This window comes from Chenopodium album, chromosome 7 (genome assembly GCF_948465745.1).
Source record: "Chenopodium album chromosome 7, dcCheAlbu1.1, whole genome shotgun sequence".
In the NCBI taxonomy this organism is placed as follows: Eukaryota; Viridiplantae; Streptophyta; class Magnoliopsida; order Caryophyllales; family Amaranthaceae; genus Chenopodium; species Chenopodium album.
In genome coordinates this window covers 78,038,259-78,055,626 of record NC_137840.1, presented here as the reverse complement: position 1 = coordinate 78,055,626, position 17,368 = coordinate 78,038,259, and the positions used below count along the sequence as shown (strand labels likewise).

The 17,368-nt window shown below is 35.7% G+C and overlaps 2 protein-coding genes and 2 pseudogenes across 8 annotated transcripts; 3 read left to right on the top strand and 1 right to left on the bottom strand.

Annotated features, from left to right (window-relative positions):
* The first annotated feature begins 1,020 nt into the window (after positions 1-1,020).
* On the top strand, positions 1,021-3,675 carry LOC145638708 (G-type lectin S-receptor-like serine/threonine-protein kinase At1g34300 pseudogene; annotated as a pseudogene).
* Positions 3,676-5,504: 1,829 nt separating this feature from the next.
* LOC145639783 (G-type lectin S-receptor-like serine/threonine-protein kinase At1g34300 pseudogene) lies at positions 5,505-8,311 on the top strand (annotated as a pseudogene).
* A 426-nt stretch (positions 8,312-8,737) lies between these two features.
* On the top strand, positions 8,738-10,754 carry LOC145639784 (putative F-box protein At1g47390). 2 transcript variants are annotated; one of them, XM_081691108.1, is made up of 2 exons: positions 8,738-8,898; positions 9,483-10,754. In XM_081691108.1, the coding sequence occupies exon 2, from the start codon at positions 9,508-9,510 to the stop codon at positions 10,672-10,674; it is 1,167 nt and encodes a 388-aa protein (XP_081547234.1). In that variant the 5' UTR covers positions 8,738-8,898; positions 9,483-9,507; the 3' UTR covers positions 10,675-10,754. The 2 variants fall into 2 exon arrangements, with proteins under 2 accessions (XP_081547234.1, XP_081547233.1); XM_081691107.1 differs by having other exon boundaries at positions 9,417-10,754.
* Positions 10,755-11,478: 724 nt separating this feature from the next.
* Positions 11,479-16,949, bottom strand: LOC145638706 (ribonuclease S-1-like). Of its 6 annotated transcripts, none has more exons than XM_081689703.1 (7): positions 16,700-16,949; positions 14,315-14,567; positions 13,969-14,162; positions 13,661-13,808; positions 12,182-12,405; positions 11,907-12,093; positions 11,479-11,825 (listed from the first exon to the last, which is right to left on the bottom strand). In XM_081689703.1, the coding sequence occupies exons 1-4, from the start codon at positions 16,750-16,752 to the stop codon at positions 13,784-13,786; spliced, it is 525 nt and encodes a 174-aa protein (XP_081545829.1). In that variant the 5' UTR covers positions 16,753-16,949; the 3' UTR covers positions 11,479-11,825; positions 11,907-12,093; positions 12,182-12,405; positions 13,661-13,783. The 6 variants fall into 6 exon arrangements, with proteins under 6 accessions (XP_081545829.1, XP_081545828.1, XP_081545830.1 ...); XM_081689702.1 differs by having other exon boundaries at positions 12,182-12,402; XM_081689704.1 differs by having other exon boundaries at positions 12,182-12,402; positions 13,661-13,780.
* Between the last annotated feature and the right edge of the window lie 419 nt (positions 16,950-17,368).

Genomic DNA, 17,368 nt, shown 5'->3' with positions numbered 1-17,368 from the left:
ATAGTAATAATAATAATAATAATAATATGTAATAATAATAATAATAATAATAATAATAATAATAATAATAATAATAATAATAATAATAATAATTTGTATTTAATTTGAACTTATCTGATCTGATATGAACTTATTTTTTCTGATATGATCTGATCTAAACTTAATTTTTCTGATCTGACCTGATCTGAACTTATTTTTCCTGATCTGATCTGATCTGAACTTATTTTTTCTGATCTGAACTTATTTTTTCTGAAATAAGTAAAAATAAGGTGAACTAAACAAGGCCTAAGAGTTTGATTTTCTTTAGCAAATTATGCCTTCTTTGGTTCTTTATTATATAGAAAATGTATTTGAGATGATTGAGAAATAATTAAAAATCAAAGAATGACAACATTTATCTTATTCTATAATATCTAACACAATCACTAATAACTCAATTACTTTTCCTTAAAACAAGGTATAATACTCTCAGTTTAATACTTAATATTGCACAATTAAATTAATCGTACATTGCACAATTAAATTAATATATAATTGGGTCACGATATTGAAATTATTGTACTACTAGTAAAAAAAATCAAAGAAAGGAACACAAGGATATTTAGAAATTTAGAATAGTCAAAAGAAGGTTCCCCACGGTCTTGAAAAGTCTCACTTCTAAAATTCCATCACCTTCTTCTTACTCTGATTTCCATTTCCCGCTATATTTGTCAACAAAATAAACAGAATATCTGAGAAAACAAACAAAACATTTTAGTCTTTTTAGTTCTTTTTTATGGCTTGATTTCCCTTGGCCTCGAGCCCTCGAGTACTACCACCCTTTTTTCCCTTCAACTCCAACAACAGGATATATTTTGGCAAATGTCGCTGTCGAGACCCTTAGATCAAATCCCGTCTACATTACTGTTACTATCGCTCCTTGTACGAGTAGCTCTATATACATAAAAAAAACAGCTGGGCTCATTAATGCAAGATTAAATGCTGAATTGATGCTTCTTGTGATTGAGGAACCAACTTTTCAAAAACATAAAAATGAATATTAGAAAATTTCTGATTTTTTATCCTCTGTTTTTCACTCCATTATTATCATCATCCTCTGTTTTTGCAGCTGATGTTCTTCCAGGCTCTTCTCTTTATGCTTCAAATAAAAACCAAAAATGGTCATCACCCAGAAATACTTTCTCTCTCCTCTTTCTTCCGATTACTCCGACCACTTTCTCTCTCTGCATTGCATATGGAGGATCCGTTTCAATCTGGGAACCCGCCGGAATAACAGACGGAAATTCCTCTTTTAATTTCCTTTCCGATGGAAATCTCCGGCTAGTCAACGGCTCCGGCAAAGTTTTATGGCAATCAAACACTACCCATCTCGGAATTACTCATGCTACCCTTGAAGATTCTGGTAATTTCGTCCTTAAAAATGGTTCTGTTTCAGTGTGGCATTCTTTCGAACACCTTAAGGACACTCTTGTTCCTTCTCAAAATTTCACTGTTTCTGATGTTTTAACTTCTGGGCTGTACTCTTTTAGTCTTGATAGAAGTGGGAATTTAACTTTGAAGTGGAATAACAGTATTTTATATTGGAATTATGGGGTGAAATTGAATAATTCTGTTATTTCCAATTTGACAAACCCTAGTTTATCAATTAAGCAAAATGGGATTTTGTCTCTTTATGATCCTAATTTGTCTAGTCCAGTTAACATGGCTTACAGTAGTGATTTTGATGATGGTAATGAATTTAGATTCTTTAAGTTGGATAGTGATGGAAATGTAAGAACTTATAGTGTTAGCAATGGAATTACTACTGTTAAATGGACTGGAATTAGTGATCAATGTGAGGTTTTTGGGTACTGTGGTAATATGGGAATTTGCACTTACAATGTGACTGGTGATCCTACTTGTTCTTGTCCGTCAAAGAACTTCCTTTTCGTTGATCCTACTGATAGTAGGAAAGGCTGTAAGAGGAAGGTTGAGATCAAAGATTGTCCCGGGACTGAGACAGTGTTACCTATGAATCATACTCGATTCTTGACCTATCCCCCGGAATCATCTACTGAACAATATATTTTAGGTACTACAGCTTGTAGGTTGAATTGTCTTTCTGGCAGTGGTTGTGTTGCCTCTTCTGTCATGGCTGATGGTACAGGATACTGTTATATCAAAACATCAGGTTTTGTTAGCGGATATCAGTCTCCTACGATCCCTGGAAGTTCATTCGTGAAGGTTTGTGGACCGATTGAGCCAAACCCGCCTATGACACTAGAGGGATCAGGCACTTCTACTAGTTGGAAGCTGCATTCTTGGATAATTGTTGTTCTTGCTTCTTTAGGTACATTGGTTGGGTTATTCATATTAGGTGGTGTCATTTGGTGGACGTATTTTAGGAATAATCCCAAGTTTGGTGGGTTTTCTCCTCATTATGCACTCCTTGAGTATGCATCTGGGACTCCTGTGCAACTTTCATACAAGGATCTTAAAAGGGTAACCAAAGGGTTCAAGGAGAAACTTGGGGCTGGGGGATTCGGAGCTGTTTACAAAGGAAGTCTTTACAACAACATGGCTGTTGCGGTGAAGCAACTTGAGGGTATCGAGCAGGGAGAAAAGCAGTTTAGGATGGAAGTCGCGACTATCAGTAGCACTCACCACTTGAATCTGGTGAGGCTGATTGGTTTTTGCTCTGAAGGCCGTCACAGGCTGCTAGTCTACGAATTCATGAAAAATGGTTCACTAGATAAGTTCCTTTTTGTAGGGGAAAATCAATCCTTTAACTTGAATTGGGAGCAAAGGTTCAACATTGCAGTTGGCACTGCAAGAGGGATTACTTACCTTCATGAAGAATGCCGTGATTGTATAGTTCATTGTGACATAAAGCCGGAGAACATTCTCTTAGATGATAATCTCAATGCCAAAGTTTCCGACTTTGGACTTGCAAAGCTCATCAACCAAAAAGATCAACAAACTCACAAGCTTACAACCTTCAGAGGGACAAGAGGATATTTGGGGCCAGAATGGCTTGCTAATCTGCCAATTACATCGAAATCTGATGTCTACAGCTTTGGGATGGTTTTATTAGAGATTGTCAGTGGTAGGAGAAACTTTGAAGTTTCAGTGGACACAAACATGACAAAATTTTCCAGTTGGGCCTATGAAGAGCTCGAGAAGGGTAATATAATGAACATAGTCGATAAGAGGCTAGGTGAAGAGTTCGATATGGAGCAAGCTAGGAGAGCTCTTCTAGTAAGCTTTTGGTGCATCCAACAGCAACCATCTCATAGGCTGGTGATGGGGAAAGCGGTGCAGATGCTTGAAGGAGTTATACCTGTCGAAAATCCGCCTCCTTTGAGTACTAATGAGGAAGGTTTAGTGGATTTATGTACTAGCATTTGTGTTAGTTCCAGCATTGGTGCATCTTCATCAGTGCAAAAATCCTTTGGCTCTGCAGTAGATCTGGAACGTCCTTCCTCTTCCCTTCTACAGGAAGAAAATGATTTGAACAGATGAATTACATAGTATTACACTTCGCATTATCTAGGACTTTGCAGCTATGTATGCAGTTTGATGACAGGGTGATGCAGCCTTGTTTGTTGTAAATTTTGTAGATTATATTATTCATGATTAATGATGTATGTATTAGTGTATTTACCAAATATTTAATTGTTTGTATTGTTTTTTCGCTTTTGCCCCTACACTTTCACGCAACCTTAACCAGGCGGCCAGGCCACCAATATACGTAGTATTTGTTTTGTTATAGAATTAAGAAACCTCAACAAGTTAGTTAATAGCATAAAATTACGAAAAATTACCAATAGAAATTTTGAGATGTGTACACGACGCATTTAAGGTGGGTCTAAGTACGTGCTGGATACGAGACATGTCCTTGTAGAATGGACAATGCTACCCACATAAGTCACATAGAACGTTAGGATGAATGGAAGCTTGGCCTTGTTGCACTGCACTTTGGCATTAGCCTATAACAATACACTTTGACTAAGAATATTCTTCATTTTTTGGCTTTAGGCTGTGTTTGAAGAGTTGAAAAACTTTAACCCGTCATTATCTTACTAACATCTAAGTACGTAACAAAGCTGTTAATAATTATTCATACTCCGTATTTCGTATAAGCCACGAACTTCTACCGTATATTTTTCACTTTTGACTGAAAATTTCAGAAATTGCAGTAATTCTTAAAAAATCAACTAAGAACATTCAGAATTTCTGAGATTTTGAAGGAAGAAATTGAAAATGTAGAACATTGGAAATTTCTTTTTCTAACTTCCTAGTCAGTCCCAACAACAAGAAATTGCGACTGATTATTGTTAAGAGAAAGTACTGTAATAAATTAGGGGCCAAGAAAATAATTAATAAGGGAAAGTAATGAATTTATGTGTGATATGATGTTTGGTGAAATGTGTAAATACGTTGTCAAGTTGCTAATCAAAAGATGAAAGTGATGCATAATTGCATATACACAGTTGGCGTTCTTGCATAAAGTCAATAAATATGGCTCCACCAGCTTGCCCTGATTTGGGGTAAAAAAAATAATAATTAAAAAAAAAATCAAAATACGGAGTACGAAGTACACAAAATCTTAAGTGAGTCCGTTTTACCGTGAGTCTCTACCACTCAAAAACTAATTCCGACTTTCCGAGTACATATGTCCACTAACTAGAGTATGAAATTTTCAAAAACTTATATGTCTACAAATTTATGTCTAAGTTTCAAAAGTCTAATAAGTTATATCCGTCTAACTATTAGTGCCGACTTACATATCCAAGTACTCTAAGGAGTAACATATTAACTCTCTTAAAAATTTTTGTCATTATGGTTCTACTAGCTTGTCCTAGTTCGTGGAAAATAGTTAGTTTTACTCACTTTTTTAGTATCGAATTTAATGGAAGGGGTACTAAAAATTTTAAACAGATAATAAATACAATTATTGATCAAAAAATTTTGTTGAAAGGGAGGTTTATATAAAAGACTATTGTTAGTGTAATATTTGAGGAATATGAGGATTAAATTTATCTGATAGAGAAGACTTTCATTTGATTTTATGCATTAAAGACTTCAAAGTATACTCAAGTCTGTAAGCTCACATAATTGGAATGAGCTTTTCTCATACTTCAATTAAAATATTGTACTCCATAAGACCATGTCTCTTAGTTTTAAAATTTTCTTTATTTATCATAATACAATTATCAATATACAAATCATTTTAACACACCAAATTTGAACAATTATCAAGCATAAAAATAAATATTGAAAATTTGCTAACAATCGTATTATACATAAGTCAACTACGAATAGTATTAGAACTTAATTCGCTGTAACTAAAAATAATTCTAAAGTTTTGACCGAGTTTATTCACGAGTATACATTAGTTTTAGTAGCATCCATTAATATGCGTTCCCCACTCCACAAAAAGTTTTGGACAACAATTCAACAAACCTTCCACCTATGAAAAATCATCCAATATACAAGTAGATATTTGACAGCATTTGTTGACTTGTTCTTTCTACAGTCATACTATCTGGTCTACTTACCGTGTCAAAAATGCTCTAACTCTCAAATTCAATTCAATACTTATTAACCCAGAAATTCATTTGCAAATCCAAACCCAAATCTAAATAAATACTTATATACCCAAATCAATTTGGAACAAAATCTTAAATTTCCCAAATAAAAATGAAGCAAAATCTTACAATTTCTTCAACATTCATCTTCATCTTCTTCTTCACTCTTTCAGCTTCTGCAGATATTCCACTGGGTTCAACTCTTTCAGCTTCAACCCCAAATCAAACATGGCCTTCTCCAAACGACTCTTTCTCTCTCCGATTTCTCCCATTAAATTCTTCCTCTTTCTCTCTCTCAATCACCTATGATTCTCTTCCCATTTGGTCTATTTCCGCCGTCGCTGACTCCGCCGCAACTTTCTCGTTTCTCGCCGACGGGAATCTCCGACTGCTTTCCGGCGCCGGTAATCTGTTGTGGCAGTCGAATACTTCGAATTCCGGCGTTTCCCATGCTACCCTTGATGATTCTGGTAATTTTTCCCTCAAAAATCGGTCTAATTCGGTTGTTTGGTCTACTTTTGATCATCCCACTGATACTATTGTCCCATCTCAGAATTTTAATGTTGGGATGGTTTTATCATCTGGGTTGTATTCTTTTACTTTGAATAGAACTGGGAATTTAACTTTACAGTGGAATAAAGATATTGTTTATTGGAGTTTAGGGTTGAATGATACTGTTAGTAGTAATTTGAGTAACCCTAGATTACAGCTTCAATCAATTGGGATTTTGTCACTTTATGATGGCAATTTAACTGGTTCTGTGATTATGGCTTATGGGAGTGATTATGCTGAATCTGGGGATATTTTGAGGTTTTTAAGGTTGGATAATGATGGGAATCTGAGGATTTATAGTTCTAGTAAAGGTAGTGGGAGTGCTACTGTGAGATGGACTGCTGTTAGTGATCAATGTCAGGTTTTTGGTTATTGTGGTAATATGGGAATTTGTAGTTACAATGATACTAGTCCTGTGTGTGGTTGTCCGTCGGAGAATTTCGTTTCGGTTGATCCGAATGATATTAAGAAAGGGTGTAAGTTGAAGAGGGAGATTAAGGATTGTCCTGGGAGTGTCGCGATGTTGCAGATGGAGCATACTAAGTTCCTGACGTATGCTCCTGAGACTTTGAATGATGTTTACTTTGTGGGTATTTCGGCTTGTAGGGGTAATTGTCTTTCGGGTAGTTCTTGTGTGGCTTCGACTACTTTAGCTGATGGATCGGGGCAGTGTTATATTAAGACATCGAGGTTTGTGAGTGGATATGAGTCTGCAGCTCTACCTAGCACCTCGTATGTTAAGGTTTGTGCCCCAGTTGAACCAAATGCCCCTCCTTCCTCTGAGGACGGAGGAGGAAAGGAGAAGCTGCAAGGTTGGATCATTGCAGTGGTTGTTCTAGGCACCCTTGTTGGATTGATACTATTAGAAGGAAGTCTGTGGTGGTGGTGCTGTAGAAAGAGTCCTAAGTTTGGAGGTTTGTCAGCTCAATATGCCCTTCTCGAGTATGCATCAGGTGCACCTGTACAGTTTTCATACAAAGACCTCCAGCAAGCTACAAGGAACTTCAAGGAGAAGCTTGGTGCAGGAGGTTTTGGGGCAGTTTACAAGGGGATCCTTGCCAATAGAACTGTCGCTGCAGTGAAGCAGCTCGAGGGTATTGAACAGGGGGAGAAGCAATTTAGAATGGAGGTTGCTACCATAAGTAGCACCCACCATTTGAATTTGGTTAGGTTGATAGGCTTTTGCTCTGAGGGGAAACATAGGCTTTTGGTTTACGAGTTCATGAAAAATGGCTCTCTTGATAGTTTCCTCTTTGCAACAGAGGATGAATCAGGAAGACTCTTAAGTTGGGAGCATCGGTTCAATATCGCCCTCGGAACTGCTAGAGGAATTACTTATCTTCATGAGGAATGTCGGGATTGCATTGTACACTGTGATATAAAGCCAGAAAACATTCTTTTAGACGATAACTACAATGCCAAAGTTTCAGACTTTGGCCTTGCAAAGCTCGTAAACCCAAAAGACCATAGATACCGCACCCTCACAAGTGTAAGAGGTACAAGAGGATATTTGGCACCTGAATGGCTTGCTAATCTTCCAATAACTTCAAAATCTGATGTTTATAGTTTTGGTATGGTGTTGTTGGAGATAGTGAGTGGCAGAAGAAACTTTGAAGTGTCAAACGAAACAGACAGGAAGAAGTTCTCTATTTGGGCATATGAGGAGTTTGAGAAGGGAAAGGTGGGAAATATACTAGACAGGAGGCTTGCTGACTTTGATGTGGATATGGATCAAGTGACAAGAGCAATTCAAGTTAGCTTTTGGTGTATACAAGAGCAGCCATCTCAAAGGCCTATGATGGGTAAAGTAGTGCAGATGTTAGAAGGGATTATGGCGATTGAAAAGCCTCCGGCCCCAAAGGCAGCCCCGGAAGGTTCAATCAGCGGGACTAGCTTGAATATGAGCGGCAGTATTAGCGCTCTCTCCACATTTGCCACTTCAGCCCCTGGTCCCTCGTCATCATCCTCATTCCAAACTCCGCTAGCTCAATCTTCTATGAGTGTGGAGAGGCATACTTCATCCCTTATTTCTAGAGAGACAACCTCATAATCAACGTGTTTTTGTTACTCATGTAAGATGTATGACAGTAGTTAAAATCCCATTATAACTCAAGTTATTGTAAATTATGGAAGTTTTGTAATTATCCTTCGAGTTAATTGCTCTGTTTGCTTTGTGCAAATCTTGAACACTACCAAGTTGTAAATGGGATCAATATCAAATTATGGGTAATGCATTATAACTTGAAAACAGTTGTGCAAATTTTTAAGTAGTGCTCCCTTCATGTCTATTTACGTGTTACACTTACCAATTACCAAATGTGAACGTAATTTTCTTTACCACAATCATTACTTTTTTTTTTTTTTTTAAGAACACAATCATTACTTTTAATAAACTATTATCCCACAATTTTTCTTTCACACTTTTCTAATACACCAAGTACTTCACTTAAATTGTATGAGTATTTTACTTAAGTCAATTAAATTGCATAAAATTATGCGATATTCACATTATTTAATATAAAAAAATAAATAAAAATAAAAAAACGAGGGTCATTCACTTCTCTAATAAACCCATGCATTCACTTTAATAACTAGTGTATTAATTCACTATAATTTCATCTTGTAATATAATTGCATCCTTCATCATAAAACCTGAAGTTTCTGAATTTCATCTCTTTTCTCTCTCCTCTCTACCCTTTCTAGTTTGGGTTGTAGATTAATGAGACTCATTTCATCCAAACTTTTGGTCGATTTCTCCATTGAAGCAGCTTCTAAGGTTAGATATCTTTATTTTTTATTATAGAATATCAATTTCTCAATCTAGGGTTTATCGTTAATTTTATTCAATTTAGAATTTCGTTTGTATCACCCTGATTTAATCTCATTACAAAACCATGATTGTCTGTGATATTATTGATTGCCTTTTAACGAGTTTTGTTGTCTTTGGATTGAATTGATAATTGTTTTTCAATTCCCTGTTTTACATAATTTTTTCAGAATTTGTTTTGTTCTTGTATACTCAGTAATTTAGGCCCTGGCGTATGAAATTGATCATTCAATATTCAAAATTTTAATCTGCTTGTTTTTAATTGGAATCAACTAATTCACTCCAATTTAATACATTTGTTACTTCCAATGTGATTGATAATAATCCAGTTGAAGAACATATTACATATTATTACTTGCAAGATGATAACTTTTGATAAGAATCTGTAGAATTTGGAATTAGGAGACATTGGAGAAGTATGTTAATGTTAAAAACAGTTAAAATTCACCTAATTTATTTACTTGTAGCAAAATGGATTCTGGGGAAACAAACTGCATTCTTCCTGATGATCTGTTTGATGGTATCCTTTCAAGGCTGCCAGTGAAAGACTTATTGCGTATGCGATGTGTCAGTAAGTCATGGTGTGCCCTCATCGACGACTCTAGCTTCATTTCTATGCACCACCGTGCTCAATATGCCATGTGCAAAGAAAATGGGGATGTGCCTCTCCTTCTTATGATGCGCGCACCTATAAGTGTAAGCCCAACTTTACCTCCAAGCCAATGGTATCTGCTCTCTAAACAACAAGGGGATGACATTGTTTTGAATTTGAATTCTGATTTAGAACGTGATAAAAATTCTGTTTTCACAATTGATCCCTCCTATAGAAAAGATTATGTTATTTGTAATGGCAGTGCAAATGGCATCATTTGTCTTGAACTTTGGTGCATCGATCAAGAATGGACGAGGGTTTGTATTAGTTGTTGCTTATGGAATCCGGCCACAAGAGATTTTAAGATGATTGCCTATCCTGAAGCACCAGATCTTGATCTTCAACATGGACGCAATGTTGTGGTAGTTGGTTTTATGTTTCATTCAATGTCTAATGATTTGAAGATTATGACTAAAACTGTTGTTGTGTCTTCTGACAAAAGATTAGCATACGATATTTACTCTTTTAACACCAACTCTTGGAAGAGACTTGAGCCGCCATTGTTATTGGGTTGTCTTGGCAATATTCAACATTCTGTTATGGATTCATGCATAAATGGTGTTTATTATTGGATTGCCCGTGTCATAGGAAGTCATTTGCACCCTAAGCTAGCTCAGCGTCACTTGTATTGGGTCCTATCATTTAATATGAGCACCGAACTTTTTAAATTTTCTGATCTTCCTCAAGTGGATTGGGATTTTCTATCTGCCCCTAGTGACACAAAATATGATATTGGGTTGTACAAGGAATGTCTTGCAATATTTGTCACCCGCAGATCTCGTCCTGAGTTAGTGGGTAGTTTTTACATCTGGGTAGCCACTGAATTTGATGATGACTTTGGAGTCCCATTGGCATGGCAGTGTTTGTTCTCTTCCCGACCATTTCCTACACTTTATGGTATAAATGTTAAGACTGCACGTATGAATGGTGATCTGCTGCTCCTCATTGATGGTGATCTGTGCCTATATAAACCCGCAACAGACAATATCTCGAGTTTTAGTATAATCGTTGAATGTTGTCACAGATATGTAGTGAGTTTGTTCCCTTTATTAAGGAGGGTTGTCCAGAGTTAAGCTCATTTATCGTTGTATGTTGGTGGATCCTTAGAACAATTTGTGGCTTTAAATTGTGGTTTGGATTGTATTACTCAAAATTATTGGCTTCTTTTTATTATAATTAGTAATAATATTGGTGTGTTTTTCTGTTTAACAAAGTAGCATTTGGTCCTTCCTCCATACCTTCTTTTTCATAATTCGATCACTGTGCAAGACTGAGGGAGGTTGGATTGGGATCTTATAACACTAAGGCATTGAATCCCCTAACAAGTTTGCCATCATCAATGTATGCCATTAACTTTTTTTTATGAAACAACTGAATTTCTATTTATGTTATTCAAACACAATTTTCACTTACATATCTATTGTAAGGCTCTATTGACCTAGATTCAAAAATATCCAATAATTTGTTTTCTCTGCTTTTTTTCACTTATATAACCTTGTGCAAATGATCATGTGACAAAAAAAAAATGTAAAATGCAAAGAATATGAATATCTTATAAAATATGTGATACAACTAAAACACCATTAAAAATTGGCATTAATGGACTCATATCAATGTTTCCCAAATAGTGATATTAAACAGTTGGTGGTTATGTAGAGATGTACTCTATATATTAGGCTATCTTTTGATGTGGTAAACTTGCTATGCATCTCTAATTATGCCAGAAATGATGAGCATAATTGATTTGATATTGTGATATTTCTAATTGTGTGTAATACGGTGTACATATACATTTTAGCTGGTAATATTGATAACTAGTAGAATTCAATAATCAAGTATTTAAAGCAGAGGAAATCTGTTCTTAGATCAGAGAAGAATTTTGATAGAGAAAAGAGAAGGATTTGATTGCTTAATCCAAAAACCTACATACTTATTACATGACCTTGAGTTGCTGGGGTCATATTTAGAGTACATATACATTTTAGTAACATTCTATTCTATGTATATAAAACTGCCGAATTTTTGCAGCCTTGAGTTGCTGTTATAGGGCAGTTTATGAAGTTCTTCAGACTGCTGTCCACACATAACCGTACCTCCACAAGGTATGTGGAGGCACGCTTCATGCATTGCAGTTGGTAAATGATGTTGCTGCCACCTGCTAGCATGGATATACCCTTCTCATAATCTGCAATTGGATATGATTGGGTGGTAGAAGGATGCACACCTGAAAAGAAAAACAATTAGTACATGGAAAATTTCAAGGTAAAAGTGAAGGGGGTTGGCAATATTTCAAGGGATTCAATACCTTCTTTACCAAGATTGATCAGAAGTTGAGAGCAACTATTTTTTGCAAGACTAATGGTTCTAGAAAAATAATCAGCAATCCCTAGACCTGAGCAACTACCATGCTTTGTCCATTCATGGTCCCAGAATTTATCGTCAGTTTGAAACTTAAAACTTGGCCACAATGTGGTCAAGTCGTGGAGCATAGGCTGTTAAGAAAAAAAATGTTTAAGAAATAACTAACCAAGCACCATTCAAAAAAAAATGACTAGAGAAGCAATAAACACAAAAATTAACCTGTAACGGTTTGTTGTTATAAGGTGATGAGCCGCAAGAGAGCATCTGTTTATGATTTGCATCCATTGGCCAAACACCATGGATCGTAAACTGAGCAGAGGAGGGTACTTTAGTGCAGGTGCTAGCCTTGCATAGGCCCTGAGGCCATTGCAAAGCTAGTATTGCAAAGGCAATGCTAGGGGGAGGAGGAGGTGTGTGGGGCGGAGGAGGAGGAGGGGCTGCTGCTACATGGGCGATGGTGACAATCAGAAATGTTAGGAAGCATAAGGAATATACAATAGTCCTCATTTTGTTTTGGAAAGGATTAGATTCAGCTTAGAGAATATAATCAATGTGTGTTTTCAATTTATATAGAGTAAGTGATTTGAATATGCTAAATATTATTAAGTTGAAAGCAATTTGTAACTACTTTATTGAAGGTTAGGAAAGGCAGTTTCTTAGTGAGCTTATAAGCTAATAACACCATTAGCTAAATAAAAAGAGTTCATGCAGAAATAGATCTTATGCTAAAATCAGCCAGACAAAGCAATATGATAGTGCATCACAGAGCATTAGATGGGGCAAAATTCTAAAGCAAGGATTACCTAAATTGCATGAATGAAACTATGTTGGTGGACTTGCTATTTCCTAGTTGATTATAAGCCTAAATAATCCATCATATTCAATTATATCAAACAAACAATCATTCAATTCAATCAAATTGACAAACAACATATCGATTCCATCAAACAATCAATCAGACAATTTGAATAACAAAGACTAAATCAACCAACTTGACGTACAGCAGGAGAGTATAACAAAGACTAAATCAATCAATCAATTACTGATTTAAACCTTCTTTTTTTCTAAATCAAATCAAAATAAGTTGAGGATCAGTAGATAACACATCCTTATAATTGTAAGGATTGACAGATCTTGCTCGTAGGAGAGTGATTCAAGAGAAAGGTGGGAAATAGATAACACACCCTTATAATAGTTCAATACATTAGATTCAATAAGTTTATGACAGTTTCTCTCTTTTATTACTTGTTCATCATTTTTTTCTCTGTATTTCGTGAGGGTTGACAATCTTGAATCTTAATTGTTATTAGTCCCACACTAGCCAAGCAACATAGCCATTATCAATGCACTTAGATTTATTTGCATGCCCACTATTTAAGTTTTAAACCTATAAACAGATCCCATCATCAGTTTGTATTCGAATAAGTTGCTAATCATACAAGCATAGATAGAATAATGGCATATATAGATTAGATTAATCGCATACAAAATATAAAACAAAACCCTCAGCTGCTCAGCCAGCCACGTCCATACAACATGACATACACAAGGTAACAAAACAAGAGGTGAATAGTCCAGGGAAAAGCACTGTTGACCCCTCAGGAGTTAAGACTAGACAGCAGATTTCATGTTTAGTAAATAGAATGCTGAGCAACTCTGACAATTCATGAATACTTGCTATCAAATACTGAAAATTACCTGTTTGTCAAGGGAGCAGTGAATCCTAAAGCATCAGAAGTCACAACCTATGGATTGGTAGGCCGGTGCCAGCCAATGCACATGCACCCAGAGGGCAGAAATTCAACCTAGTTCTGCAATCTGTCAGTCGATCAGCATCACGTTCAAGCTACAGATAAAGACCATTAGACAAATTGAAGATGAAGATGACCAGGAATAAAGGACCTTTGCTTCCCACTTTTCTTAATAATTATCATGTCTCTAAACAGATATGTTCAATGAACAAATTGAAAAAGATAGCTTGAATTAATTTTAAGAAAAAAGCTTACCGACTGTGGAAAACAGCACTCCAGAACCAAGAATTAAGGGATAGGTAGCCATAGATATGCCACAAATTGGTGTATTCATAATAAGTTCCATCTTGCTTTAGGGGAAGCTTATATTGTAGAAGGATGTAAAAGGAAAGCCAACCAATGAAATGCATTAAGAGGTTGAGGATAGATAGAGCCACTGAAACAAGTTCCTGCAAAAATTAACTGCTGACAATGGATAAGCCGGACATAACTGAGCAAAATCCAGTTCTGACCAGAACTTTTGTTGTTCAAGCAGGTTTACTGAGTGCACATTTCATACAAAGATTATCTACAAACTTAACAGTATGACTGTATGACATACCTGAAGTCCCAGACCAGGCCATTTTCCATGATATTTAACAGGTTCCAGACCAAATGATTGTCTTTCTCTTTCTCTATCAATCATGCAATAGTAGCAGCAATCGCTGAGGCAATCAGATTGTTTCCATTTCAAGTAAAGAGGCTCTTGCATGTACCATGGATTATGGACTGAACCACCATCTGCAGAAGAATTGCATTGTGGAAAGCATTTCTCACCAATACTCCCATTGCTTATGCACTGATTCACACAAGACCTTCAAACAAACCCAAAAGATAAGGTTGATGATGGAACACATAGGACATGCAACATTACAGATAAGTAAAGAAAAAAACATAAAATCATACAGGCTACAAGTCTAAAATTAAAGGAAAATCCAAATTAATTGCACATGAAACTTGACTACAGAATTATTGTCACCAATTGCGCTCCAGAGGCATGTATGAATCTTAGTTTTTCTAACAATGAACAACGAAGCAATCATCCACTTAACACAAAGAGAATCATCAGTATCATAGGAAGAATCAGTCCCAAGATTTCCAGAAACTCTAGATGAAATAAATGGATTAAATTGATGCTTCATTTTTTGCCTTTACAGCTTTACCTCCAATGTTATCCACGATAGCCTTAGTACTAGAGTCATCAAAAGGGGAAACCTGACTATGAAAACTAACATTCTGCGCCTTAGTACAGGTTATTACTTGTATAAATAAAAGTATGAAACTGCACTGCTTCCTAGTCCAAGACCCTCCTTGGGACCAGCTTATCAGATCCCTGAATTTTACTACTTGAATCAATGTAATTATTGAGAAGGTGTTCTGATGGGCCCTAAAGCACATTTTATAGAGCTTTACACACACAATTCTGTACTTACACGACATGTCAAACAAGAAATAATCACAATCGTAGAACTTATGTTTCGCCGCAAAGCCACTTCAAATAATACACCTTATGCACCTCTTCACCCACCAATTTATATAGCATGTCACCCTCAAACTTTCTTGTTGTCCTAACTCCTAAGGGGCTTATCATGAGAATTCAGAAGCCCTAGACTACCATCTCCCCAAAACCAACCATCCTACCTGAATTACCATCCCCATCTTTAGACAAACTCGAACAAGAGCCACAATCACCCTCGCTAATATCTAAAACCACATCATCCACCACCCTTAAAACCACAAACCTCAACTTCAACCATTTCCTTACTGAAACATTCTAACAAAAACCAAGGCCCTCTTAGCTCTTACTCCTAGGCTCCTAGCAACAGAAGAACCAAGCACCTCAATTTCCCATTACAAGCATTACCACCCCCCATCAAATTCCTGTATTCTCCTCATCTTCTCAAACCGTCATTATTAAGTTGAACGTTACATAATTCAGCAGTTTGATCAAAGTTACAAATGGTTCATCAGAAAAACATCGTCAAAGGAAGTGAAAGAGAGTACATTTCATACAAAAATAACGCAAATCAATTAACTACAACTTGATAACCCATTTCTAGTTTTCAAGTAAAGAAATGGGTTATCAAGTTGTAGTTACTCAAAACTATATACACCCTTTAACAGCACTAGTCACTCAAAGCTCAAATACATCCTAAAATATAGTTGTCTCGCTGTTTACTCCTTGCTTTAACAGGATTAGTCACTCAAAATTCAATTATAATCTAGTTGTCAAACTGTTTGCTTTTTGCTTTAAAATCATTAGTCACTCATAACACAACTATATCATATAATCTATCTAGTCATCTCAGTGTCTAAACTCCTTGCTTTAAGTCTTTAACAGCGTTTATCAGTCAAAAGTCGACAATGTCCTATAATATAGTCGTCTCACTGTCCACTCCCTTGCTTGAACAGAACTAATCACATTAAACTCAGCATCTTCCTTAATCTAGTCGCCTAAGTGTCCACTCCCTTTCTTGATGAGCATTAACCACTCAAAACTCGACTATCTCCTTAAATCTATTTGTCTCGTTGTCCACTCCTTGCTAATACGCTTGTAATCAGTGAAATGTACTATCCAATACAGCAGACATTGGACCAGCAATTGCTCTTGGATCCAGTACATAATTTCATAGCTTGAGTCACAAATAACCATCTAATCATTTATATGCAACTTCATCAAAGTAAACCCCTAATTTCTACAGTTTACCAGTAGATTTCAATTTCATAATTACATTTTGTTGCGAAAAGTCAACGACAAAAAACAACTTTTTCGCAATATTATTAGTTGAAAAATCTAATACAACAAATCAAAGTACCAGTCACAATTATCATGAAAAACAACCTAATTACACAACAAGTTGATTTTATCGCGATAAAAATAATAAAATTGAAAACAATAATCAAAATTGCTAAATTAGTAGGAAAGAAATTAAGATTATTGAGATACCTTAGCTGATAGACGGAAAATGATGAATGAATTCGGAGGAGCAGAGGTACCATCGCCGGAAAATATTCTCCGGGAGAAGTCTCCGTCGCCGAGGTTCCATGTTAGTTAGGTTTCCGAATTTTTTCAAATTGTTGGTGAGATGGTGACTAATGTTCAAACAAAATTACAAAAACCTTCCTCCGCAATTTGCTTTCATCTTTTTCTTACTCGTATTACTCTATACTTTTTTGGGATTCATTTTTTTTTTTTTTTTTTTTATTATTACACAAAGCTCATAATGTAGAAATTAACCATCTGAAATAATTACTCTGTACTTGTTAAGTTGTTATTACTACTCCGTATTAAGGCTCTGTTCACTCCACCTTACAAAAAAAAATAATATTAAGGCCCTATTCTCTTCACCTTAAAAAAATAATATTAAGTAAAAATAATTTCAGTTCAGTAAAAATAATTTTAGTTCAGTAAAATTCAGTTTTCTTAAAGAAAAATTAGGCCCCGTTCTATTCACCTTAATTTTGCTGAGCTGAAATTATTTTTACTGAACTGAAATTATTTTTGCTGAACTTAAATTATTTTTACTGTATTTAAATTAATTTTACTAAACTGAAATTATTTTTGCTGAACTGAAATTATTTTTACTGATTTTCTATTATAGTTCTTCTGTAAGAA

Bases quoted from the DNA above. Each gene is read 5' to 3' on its own strand.
- LOC145639784 (XM_081691107.1), top strand. From the start codon at position 9,421: ATGGATTCTGGGGAAACAAACTGCATTCTTCCTGATGATCTGTTTGAT.
- LOC145638706 (XM_081689699.1), bottom strand. From the start codon at position 12,469: ATGAGGACTATTGTATATTCCTTATGCTTCCTAACATTTCTGATTGTC. The intron at 12,094-12,181 runs GTTAATTTTTGT...TTTTCTTAACAG, and splicing joins ATAACAACAAACCGTTACAG to CCTATGCTCCACGACTTGAC. The intron at 11,826-11,906 runs GTATTGAATCCC...TTTTCTTTTCAG, and splicing joins GATCAATCTTGGTAAAGAAG to GTGTGCATCCTTCTACCACC.